General features: G+C 37.9%; 1 protein-coding gene across 1 annotated transcript in view; it reads left to right on the forward strand.

Moving 5' to 3' along the window:
- The window catches only part of fat2 (FAT atypical cadherin 2), a 99,932-nt gene that overhangs the window by 63,981 nt on the left and 23,949 nt on the right, over positions 1–12,002 (forward strand). The window contains exons 17-21 of the mRNA XM_032555505.1: positions 2,518–2,729; positions 4,752–4,889; positions 4,980–5,123; positions 8,698–8,895; positions 11,228–11,828. Of these exons, the coding sequence (XP_032411396.1) occupies positions 2,518–2,729; positions 4,752–4,889; positions 4,980–5,123; positions 8,698–8,895; positions 11,228–11,828 (1,293 nt within the window). The remainder of the gene's footprint in view (positions 1–2,517; positions 2,730–4,751; positions 4,890–4,979; positions 5,124–8,697; positions 8,896–11,227; positions 11,829–12,002) is intronic.

The raw sequence follows: 12,002 nt of genomic DNA on the forward strand, positions 1-12,002 counted from the left end.
TTATAAACAAGCAGAGACTTGTCAGTGGGAATTCAGCAAAAAAAGAAAGAATGTGTTTTATTGATACAAAAGGGAAAACAGGATCCCAACCTGCATTTCCACAGTTGGATTGTAAATCCAAACAACAACGAATGAATAAATAACACGCCTTGGATAATTTTGACTAAAGCTAGCTGCAGAAAACTCCCTTATCTCAGAAAAATCAATAAATTGAGACCTACATTCTTTGTACGGGGCACAAATAATTTACTCTCTGAAACATGGAGGTGTTCGATTTTAGCAGAGTGGTGGCTGGTTGTTTCGTGTTGTTGGAGCCTATTTTTGTTCTCTCTTAATAAGGTGTCTTTTGGCAGACTGGCTGGCAGCCCAAAACTGGGAGTATGTTTCACCCACACTCTGCTAGATATGACGAGCTGCAGCAGGTAGGTACGCTCCGACTCTGTGTGGGATAATATGCCCACAATGAGACGTTCTGTTGCTTCACACTTGCTCAGTGTAACAAAAACAGAAAAAGGTAAAAACCTCCACAGTTGTGTCCCATCTCCAAACACTGAAACCACTGTGAGTTTGTTTGAGCTCACTAAAAGTTAACTAGAGTTGCGTGTTTTTGTTTACATCTGTGCTTTGGACTGTATTTAATGAGTGGATCAGGATGTTCTGGAGTTAGAGCTGCAGGCTGTAATTCTATTTTTTTCTGTATGGTTTTGGATTAAGGGTCTTTATTGCTACAGCTCCAAGAAAGGCAAACATGTTTTGGTTATTTTCTGATGACGAGAGGTGGATATATTTGCCAAGGATGTTTCATATTCTCTGTCATAGCCATTAACAACATGTTGGTTGAAAGGGAAAAGATGTTTTAATAGGAGATGATGTTATTCGTTGACTCAAAGAAATACTTTTTCTGATAAATTTGAAAACTAATAAGGAGTTTGTTTTGTGCCAATAATGTATTAATAACAATGATCATTAAATCAGTTCAGAAATGTAAAATATTGTTTCAGGTTTGGTCTCTGAAAATACAATTTTATTACTAATTTAGCTGCCAATTTTTAACATTTTTATTGTCTTTTATGTCAAAGTTATTGTATAAAGTATTTTAAATGATGTCTTTTAAAAGTATAATGACCATAGAAACATTTTAATTGAACTTTGCTGTGTCAATTAAGTAGATTTGATCGAAGATGTTGCCATAAAACTATCTATCCTTTCTGTGAGCTATCAATAGTGACCAATGAACCATTAGTTGCTATTAGAAACTAAAAAACTAAGACAGCAGTCAGCACATACAGTAGACATAGATTGCTCATTGACAATGTAAGGATTGTTTGGTTTGTACTTGTTATTTTAGCAACAAAAAACATATTTTCTCCTTTTGTCTCAGACAAATCATTTATATTGAGCAAATATTCAGCAGGTCAGATGCAGAAAGACTTGAAACTGTCTGACTCTTAAACCAAACGCAGTAGTCACATCTTAACTCCTTTAGCTGTTTCCATAAACTGATGTTGGGCTTCACATGAGGATGACAGCATGCACACAGACAGTAGGCATTTGTGGAGAGATTTATTTCTCCTTAAAGGTTAAACTAACAGCTTTACTGAGCTCAGTTATACCACATGATACCACAGGATGTGTTTGACTTATGGAAAATATCATCGTCCAAACCACATTCCGCTCACAACGAGAACACCCATTTAAAGATCATAAAATGCTTGTCACTCCATATAATATTGACTCTGCATTTCCGTCTCATGTGTAGTCAGGCAGAGCATAATTTATATAGGAGGTTGTGATGACAATTCAGATGTGCAACACAAAAGAAATGCTGGGAAACAGATAAAAGGAAGGTCGTTGAGATATGTAAAGATGTAAAATAAATTGATATCTTCATAATTTTATGCAGCAGTTCACACATGACTATTTTGCAATGTATAGCAAGTAAACCTCAAGTTCAATTAGTGTTTATATTGCAATAAAATTAATGATTTATATCCTGATCCTGAATTTATTCCCATCAATTGTAGGAAAGTCATCACAGAGATCTTTAGCTGTTTAAAGTTTTAATATATAAATAGGAGAACTCACTTAACACTCTAAAAAAATACACAAAATAAATGAAAACATTTTTTTGAAAATACAATAGCACCAGAATACACTTTCTTGTACTATTGTGGTAACAATACCATCACAAAACCATCAGAACAAAAGATCCTGAAATTGTCTAAAATAGAGGAAGACTAAAGATTGAAAGTTTTCTACTCATTACTTTTTCTTCCCAGTTGTTCACTTTTTGAACCTGCACTTTAAAAGTTTCATTGAATCACATTAAAGGGAAAGCAGAGCAGATGTGGAAACCCTTAAGCACTTCTTTGTTCTTATGATAGCAGTCAAGTGTGAACTGCGGTCATCAAGGATGCAAGACAGCTCTCTGTCAGTCAATCAAGCAGACATCAGATTTTTGTTCTGCTGTTCAAAGTGACTGCTATCAAACTTAGCCTTTATGTCGTCATCTTACAGGCCTTCTCACCCTCATGGCCGCGCTGGACTTCGAGGTGTCCAGGGAGTACTACCTGTCCGTGGAGGGAAGTCGTGGAAAGTCTTCCCTCAGTGACATCACAACAGTTATCATCAATGTGACGGACATGAACGATAACGCACCAGTGTTCAGACAGGGCGATTACAGCGCTGAGATACTGGAGGATCTGACACCCGGAAGTCTGGTTATGAAAGTAAGGAATAAATCCAATATATTGCAATGTAATGAAACTGGAGAAACATAATTTGTCTTTATACATAAAGACAAATGCAAACATGTAAATACTAAATATTAATATTCTACAAATACTGCAATTCTGCAGTCATTAAATTACAATGCAGCTCTAAGTGAATGTATCATAGTTTAAAGTGCCTTTTTATATAACGGACTCCTTTGATAATGATAAGTTTATTTCAGAAACTCAGTTCACCCTTGGGAATGCTGTATATAGATAGGTACACACTGACTGATGTTTCAGTAAAGTATGATTTTCATTTAAGATTAAAATATTACATTAAACCAAAAGAAAACATAATGCAAAAATGTGGGCTTTAAAGTATATATGATATGTGCTTTAGCACTAATTTTAACAAGCTTTCTTCATACTGTCTTAAATTGAAGGCATTTTAAAACCATTATTATTTAAATTTCTAATGTCTTTTTTATCATTTATAGACAAAATCTTGGACTTACATGAAATATCCTAATGCTTTCTTGAGGTACACAGTGAACTTCATGAAGATTTTTATAAGCACTGGAATCATTGTTTTCAGTCAAAGCTTATTAGATGTACATTTTTATAATTTAGTGATAGATAATGTAATTTAAAAAAATATATTGTAATTCCTTTAACACACAAGAAAACCTTCTTAAAATTAAAAAAGAAGTGGAAGGTGAAAAACAAAATAAATTCATGTACAAAGACCTCATATGAGAAATCTGGAAGAATTTTTGAGTGTAGAAAACCAGGTTGCACAATGAAAAGTTAATGAAGCAAAGATTTGATAATTTATGACATGTACAGACACAAAACAGATAATTGTGAACCAAATAAAACATTTAATCAGGTAATATTTAATTGCAGTGCAAGCAGATGTGATACACACAAATACACAACATGACAGGAGGTGACGAATGAGGCGAGTAGAGAGTACTGACAACAGTTCGAACTTATATATTGATCAGGCATTCAAGTGAGAAAGAAGCAGAAACCAGATTAAGCCACATGACGTCTCATCAGGACAGCAGCAGATATACGGCAATAACACAGCTCAGCGACTCACTGGTTACAACGCTTTCATCTAACAGGTCCACATTTTTCTCTGATGGCCAGCTGTTTCAGTTGTTTAATTAACTACAGAAAGTTGGATTAAATTTTTTAAGTGAGCTAAATTCAGAGAGAAACTGAAAGATGAAACTAAGTCTTCATCTTTTGGGTCTGCTTTATGACCAAACCTTTTTTCAAGATATTTTTTGGGGGATGAATAGGATCTAGAACAGAAATTACATTAAAGGAAAACTTGCATCTAATTTATTCAAAATAAACTCCAACAAAAGCAACTTCCATTAAAGTATGGGTCATTAAAGAACATATAAAGCACTGAAACAAGCCACGTTGGTCAAAAAGTTGGTAGATAATGCTTTGTATTAATGTCTAAGCTTGAAAACAAATCCTAACCAAAACATGTTTAAGTCTTGCATTAAATAGCAAAATATCAAGAATTAAAGTCAGTTGCAATTTAATGGTTTGCAACAAAGCAATCAGAATGTATCAGCTTATAGGATTAAAACTGTATACAAAATCCATCATGTGCATCCTATACTGATTGTTCCTGTAAATGTTGTTAGTTGTGAGAGAAAAAATCTGATTTTCAAAATCTTAAATGTTATGCTTTGGGTGTGACCTGCTGTAGAAAATATGACACAAGTGATGGATTTTAGTGCTCTGGCTTTTATTTCTCTAAGACATCAAGAAAAGCTTGTGCCTGTTATGATAAGAAAATACATTCATACAAATGCTAACAGAGTTATGTCCTTTCTTTGGTCTCAATCTGTTTAGATCACCTTTGGCTCAGAAATATTACACATTAATCATTTATTGGATGACGCTTTTTAAACTCAGTTGTTTTTCTATATTTTTATAATGATATATAAAAAAAGAAAAAATATATATTTGCTTTGACTGTGGTGTTATCTATTCTTTCATTCCTATCAGGTAACAGCTTCAGACCTGGATGGTCCAATCAATAATCTGCTTCGGTACTCAATCGTTAGTGGAGATCTGCAGCAGCAGTTCTCCATCCACCCTCGCAGCGGTGAAATTTCTGTCCGCACAGCACTGGACAGAGAAGAGGTCAGCGTGTGTGAAATACAAAAAAAAGAAAAACATTGAATGACAATAAAACAAAAAGTGTTTTGTTAAACCCTGATTTCTCCTTTGCAGATCCCTCATTACTCTCTGACGGTGCAGGCAGCAGATGAGGGCAGGCCCCCTCTTTCATCGGCGGTCCTCGTCACCATCACTATCATGGACGTCAACGACAACCCACCTGTCTTCTCTCAGGTCAACCACAATCTAGTGCTGCAGGTACGACAACCTGAAAGTTTTGGTTCGCTTATTCACAGAAAGCATGCAGACATTTTTGGTGGAACATGGCTTATTTGATGTTTATCCAGCTAATTGCTGAATCCTGAAAGATATGGCTGTGCAGATATTCCATCATCCATGTCATAGTAATTCTCATGCTTTCAAAAACAGTAAGCAATTTTTTTTGTGTTATTTTCGGCGTGGGCCACCACATGTTGGCTGCCGTACATTTTGTCCAGATGATGCATCCACTTTGCTGCAGGCATGAAAGAACAAGTTCAGCCTACACTTTGCATTCAGCGCTCTCCTACAAAAGGATGTTTTTGAAAAGTACTCAAGTGCTTGAGAGAAGTATAAGGGCTTGAAATAAAAAAGACACAAAAATATTATGCACATTAAGTTGATGCAAATCATCTTAACTCATTAAGTCACCAATGACCTTGATTTCTGTCGTCCTCTTTTAGTGTTTTAGATGTAGCTTTTGCAGGCCTGAAAAGGAAAGAGAAAGAAGTCATTTTTTTAAACAGCTTGTCTTTTATGTACTTTTTATTGATTTGACCCTGGCAGGAACCATATGCACGTTTGAACAGGTTTTCCCACTGTGTTTTGATTTGTTGCAGCCACTGTTTTGTGCCTAGAGATCTTTCATGTCTGTCGCTTAAAAAAACAAAAAATGGCTGCACACCCTGCTGCACACACAAAGCACAGCTTCGACAAACTGTCATGAACCGATACGTCAGGAGACAAAGAATTCCAGCAAGAACACACAGGAATAAGCCGCCGCCTCCTACAAAAAATATATATATACTCCAGTGTCCTGAAGAGCAACAGTTGCATTCATGTGTGATATTTTACGACTCTGTGTAAAAATAGGTGCAATGGGAATATGAGGATGAGCAAAGAATGCATTGCCTCTCGCAAGTGCCTCATTCTGTGTTCACTTTGTTCACATGGAGAAAAAGGGGCAGACGGTATCCCCAACATTCCCTGACATTCTTACATAGAGATACCATAGCCAGTGATAAAGAGAAATTAGAAATGACTTATTTTGTTTATCTCTTTCATTTACTTGATTCAAAACAAGAGTACACAGATTTGTTTCTGAACTTTGAATTCAAACATCAGAGGGATCAGCTATCGTGATTGTCACTGTGTTCAATCTTTTTGCTTTAAACCTTTTATTACACAGCCACGTCTGCTGAGGTGGAAAAAAACTTTTAACGGGCAATTTACCTGCACTTTAGCTCCTGGGAACGCATGTATTTCACAATGTTTCAGTTTTCCACGTGGCTGTGTATGTTTGTTTATAAATCTGCTCCTGGCTAGCTGTGGTTGTTACTCATTGATGGCGTTTTATCTGCCAGCTCTTCATCACTTTGACTGCTGCACGTTTGCCAGCTCTCTTCACACCATCCAGCCACGGGAAAGCTTGGTCGTGAGACCAAACTTTGCCAAATGTCGTCTGTGGATGAATCCAAAGTCTTTGAAATGCTCCCATGTGCTAACGCCAGCTCTGCCTGATGAAGGCGCTCTGATTGCAGTGAGCAGATGGATGCGGCTGCAGACGGTCTGAGGAGTTGTTAATTTTTACAGACAGGTGCTGCAGGTCGACAGCGGCCTGGATTTTCTTTTTGGCAGTTAATTACAGTCTTTGTTTGACTATTTGTCACCTTCAGACGTCTGCTTTTACGAGAGGCACATCTGTTGTGGGGAAGTGAAGCTGCCACTATAGGCTGGAGTTGAGTTTGAAATCTTCACTAAAACCAGCAGTTTGACAAGTGATTCATTTTGGTTCCCAGAACCACCACAGAGGAAGCCACAGGAGATATAAATCAAGATAAATTCTTCATCGCTGAGGAAGATTGTCTCCACTGAGCAGTGAAAACAATCTGAAGACATTTAAATGTACCAGGATTAAATTGTTCTGCTCAGAGCCTATTTGCAGATTCAGCTGAGTTGGGTAAATTCTGGACTAAAAACCCAATGGAATTTTATGTCTTTTTGCATGAACCACTTTCTCTGTATCAGTGTGCATTCCTCATTCTGAATAATTTCCTAGAAAGTAACTCTTGCAGACAAACATTGTGTTCAATTACAGTCTATCTTTAACTTCAGTGAAGCCCCGGGGTTTGGGATGAATATTTATTTTTTTTATTTCAGGTCCTTAATGGAATGTCCTGAAGTGAAAGTAATTAAATGTAGACCAAAATAAAAGCTGTTTGACTTTTTCTCAGTTTGAGTGAAAAAAGAGAGGGGAAGAAGAGCAATTTTAAATACCTCATAAATACCTTAAAGTTTTTTGTTCTTTCATGTTTTACTTCATTACTATTGATTGTGAACTATTATTTTATAGCAGCTTGTACCAGAATGGTAAGCACATGCCTTTTTGTAAAAAAATGTAGATGTGTTATGAAGACTTCAGTCTGATTCACCTCTAACTTTTTCAAACTATTTTAAAATTTGCATCTTCCTATTTGTCAGATCAATAAAGTGTATCTTCACATTTACCTTTAAAATTCTCTTTATTTCAAGATTCACTTTGTCAAATGATAATGGAGTTGTCTGCCAGTTGTAGAGCAGGGGCCCTGGTACTCATCTCTAGGGGAGCCTAGTATTAAGCTACAGAATGGACCAGGTGACATTTTTAATCTGCTCCACCTACAAAGACGTTTAGGATCAAGTACATTAGAGAAGCGATGATGTTTGGATGTCTGTTCCTGGGAATTCAAGATTTGTATGGATGTAGACATGATATAAAAGGCTTAACTGTGGTCTTTGAATGAAATTCACCTGTCTGTGTTTCTCTAATCCTAAATAGGAACACAAAAGCCTTCTGCATTTTATGTGGCTCTGTTTGGTCTATAAGCAAATTGTAGCAGGTGTGGTCATATAGGTAATAAAATGTGTTACTCCGCCGCTTCATAAAACCACAAATATGCAGACAGAGGTTAGGCTCACTGAATCCCAACTGCTCAACACTTTGTTTTATCTTAAGTTAATTAGGCTTTTGTGTCAATATGGCAACTCTTGTGTTCAGCTAAGCCAGAGGTACAAGACCAGCTTTCAACATTTACAACACATTCGACCGTTTTCGTCACAGTCTGCTGCAGCTTTCTTTTAACAGGCCTGACTCATAATGTGATGCATGCTTTAATTTAAATTGCTAACACTGCACATGGGTTGGTGTATGTATTAGCCCAATAATTTCACATTTTGTGTACCTTTCCTGCCATCCATCTTCGGCAGAGTGCTGTTCTGAGACTGATGGCTTTGTTTTGTAAGGGATCACTGGTTTCTAATAGTATTAGGACGCAATGAAAAGAAGCTTCAACTGAATATGTAATTCATCACAGCGAACATGTTTTGATCTCTTTTAGTAAAGCTTGACATCTTTTGTGAAGTACAGAATATTAAATTCAATTGAAAGGCAAACGTGTTATTAAAATGAAACCCATAAACTTTTTTGTTTTGGTCAAGTTTTTCATAAATTCCTATAAATGCGCTGTTGATTTTTAATACATACTATTTAAAGATGAATAAAAATCTGAAATAAAAATAAATACATTTCTTATAGGAGGGAGAGTCCATCGGCAGTAGCATCCTTCAGCTTGTTGTGACGGATAAAGACACTCCAAAGAACGGTCCGCCTTTCTCCTTCCACATCCTCAGTGGCAACAGTGACCGCCGTTTCCATGTCGACCAGGGTGGTCTGTTGTCTCTTTCTGCACCTCTCAGGAAGAAGAACAAACCCTACCATCAGCTGAAGATCCAGGTAAGAGGGGCCACTACACATCTGTTTTTACTCTTCCACTTCTGTCTGTTGTCTCTCTTTCCTCTAAGCTGCTTTCTCCCTCTTCACCTAGTGGACTAGAGACAAATACACTGCAATTTCTGTCAAAGTCTTCATGTCACTTCTGACATTGAAAATTCGGTTCTCACATTGTCAGTAAAACTACAAAAAAAGAAGAAATTGTGATCCTGCTGTTTAAATCTGCTGAGTTTACCTTGTAGCCACAGCTGCTGTCAGGAAATTTAAAGTTTGCTCAGGGAAACCTTAAAGCTATAACATAACTTATCTGAAAAATCTGTTTTTGACTTATGTGTTGAAACTGTCACTTTGCCATGACAGTATTTTTGAGACAGATAATCTGTGAAAAAACTATACTGATCTGCAAAAATGCATCACTCCCGGTAAAATCCAACCAATCAGAGCCAGGAAGACAATCTTAGCGCTGTTAATCAACTTACTGTCATTTTGCTAATGGTGGAGAAGCAACTCATTGTTACAGAAAATCTCTTCCGCCTGTAATCGGTGGTCATGCTAACATGCTCTGTTGTCGGGAACAAGCTGTAGCACAGCAGAGAACAAGGAGGAAAGTGTGAGCGGCGCATACACAAGAATGATTGAGAATGCTAAGTCCCTCCTCCTGTTTCTGATTGGTTGTGTCTGACCAAGCAGTGCATTTCTGAGGAGGTACCCAGTATCCAGTATTGGAAGTACTGGGTAAAGAATTTTTTCATAAATTATCTGTCTTATACAGTCACGACAAAGTGACAGTTTTAACAAATATTTCAAAAACTGACTTTTCCTAAAAGTTACATACCGTTGCTGGAAAACCAGACATCTTCCATCTGTATTCAGTGACCTAATTTGTGTTCGCTAAATCAAATAAACTGACTTGATTAGAAAGATGAAAATGCGGCAAATTTTAAATGTTTGTTTCTGTTAATTCTGGCAATCTTATCTTGCAGTGAATGAAAGGTTTCTATCAACACTTATGCTTCTTTTGCATAAATTACAGCACCAATACAGTGTGTTATTAAGGTGATCATCCTTTAGTTCTGCTGAAGAAGTCCAGGTTGCTTGAACAGCAGTCTGCAGCTTCTCTGCGTTGGGGAGCCACCAATGCGGTGTTGTGTTTGATCAAGAAACAGATGAGAGCCTCGAGTGTCTTTTAGAAACACTCCACAGTTTCTCTGTAGGGTTAAGATAAGACAATTTGGCTAGCATTTCAACTCCAGTATTATCATGGTCTTTAAACAAGGTGGTGGTAATGTTGTGAGTGTGGGCAGGTACCAAATCCTCCTGGAAAATGAAATCAGCATTTCCACCAACGATGTCAGGAAAAGGAGGAATGAAGCGTTCTAGGAAGCTGGGGTGACTTTGGACTGAATATGAAGGCCAATACCAGGAAATGACTTGATTCCCCAAATCATCACTGACTGAAAATTCACACTGAACCCTTAAGCATCTTTGATTCTGTGTCTCTCAGCTCTTCATCCTGACTCTGGGGCCTTGATTTCCAGTTACTCATTTCATCTTAAAAAAGGACTTTGGACCACTAAGCAACAGTCCTGTCCATTTTCCCCTAAGCCTAAAGTAAATGCTTTTAATTCAGGAGCGACATAACAAGGAATGCAACAGATGTAGCCCCTGTCCTGGATATATTTATGTGTGGTGACTCATGTAGCACAGACTCCAGCTGCTGCTCATGCCTTGTGAATTTTCTCGAAACTCTTGAAAGAGCTTTGCTTTACAATCCTCTTAAGGCTGTGGTTATCCCCTTTGCTGTTTCTTCATCTCTTTTCTGACACTTTCACCCCCCCTTCCACATGCAGAAATTTTATTTGCTTAGATAAAACAGCTTGAGAACAGTCAGCTTCTTTAGACATAATCTTTTGTGACTTTCTAGTTTGTGAAAGGTATCAGTGAATGTCTGCTGGACAGCTGTCAAGTCAGGAGATTTCCCTATGATTGAGTAGGCCTTGTTTACGTAGTACTCATATTTGCTAAGAAATTAAATTTTGAACATGTGAAACATATGTGTTTTTAATTGAGCTTAACTCCCTATTTGAATTAATCAAATGAAATTAGTTCCTGTAATATAATTTACTGATTATTTTTAAAACTTTGAGTCACTTTAGACTTAAGTCATTTTCATGCAAGAGTTTAGTTTTTAGTGATTTATTAGTTTGAGGAAAGAAAAATTAATAAACAAAATCAGTTTAGCAGGAAAGGAATATCTGTTAAAAGTGCCATACTTTAAAAAAAATCTGCAATTGTGTGAAGGAAAGGGTGAAACCATTGCATTTTTTTTATTCAGGTAACAGACAGTGGTCACCCTCCGCTGTCTTCTATCTGTGTGATCAACATCAACGTCACTGAGCAGAGCAAGTATCCTCCCACCGTTGTCCCCCTCGAGGTCTTCATTACTACCACCGGAGGACTATTTGCAAATCGGGTCATCGGCAAACTCCACGCATCGGATCAGGACTTCCAGGACATCTTGACCTACGGGATGGTTTCACAAAAGCCAGAGGGCCAAAGGTTCTCCGTGGACCTGACTGATGGTAAAATCTGGGCGGATGAAAACCTGGAGGTGGGCTCGTATGCGCTGAACATCAGCGTGAGCGACGGGAAGTTTACTGTCTGGACAGAGGTCAAGGTTCACATGTGGGCAGCCAGTCAGAGCGTGCTGGACTCTGGCCTGACGCTGCAGCTGGTCGGGATGTCACCCGAGGAGTTCCTGGGAGATCACTGGAGAGGCCTCCAGCGCAAAATGGCACAGTCTCTTAGCCTTCCCAAACAAGAGCTCTATCTGGCCAGCCTGCAGCAGCTGCCTGACACCAAGGCCCTGGAGGTGCTGCTGGTCCGCAGGCCTGAGGGAGGACTCATTCAGTCGCTGTCAGGGAGCAAACTCGAAGGTGAGCTGTCAGCAGAATTACTTCTTTATAAGGCTATGTTCACACAGCAAGTCTTAATTCATGCTACTAATTAAACCCGACTGCAAAGAGCCTTGTGCATGGTTTACATTCTTAAAGTGACCTGCATGCACAGAATGAGCAGAACTTTGACATCACTGTTTACAGAAATAATAA

This window comes from Xiphophorus hellerii, chromosome 23 (assembly GCF_003331165.1).
Source record: "Xiphophorus hellerii strain 12219 chromosome 23, Xiphophorus_hellerii-4.1, whole genome shotgun sequence".
NCBI classification, from domain to species: Eukaryota; Metazoa; Chordata; class Actinopteri; order Cyprinodontiformes; family Poeciliidae; genus Xiphophorus; species Xiphophorus hellerii.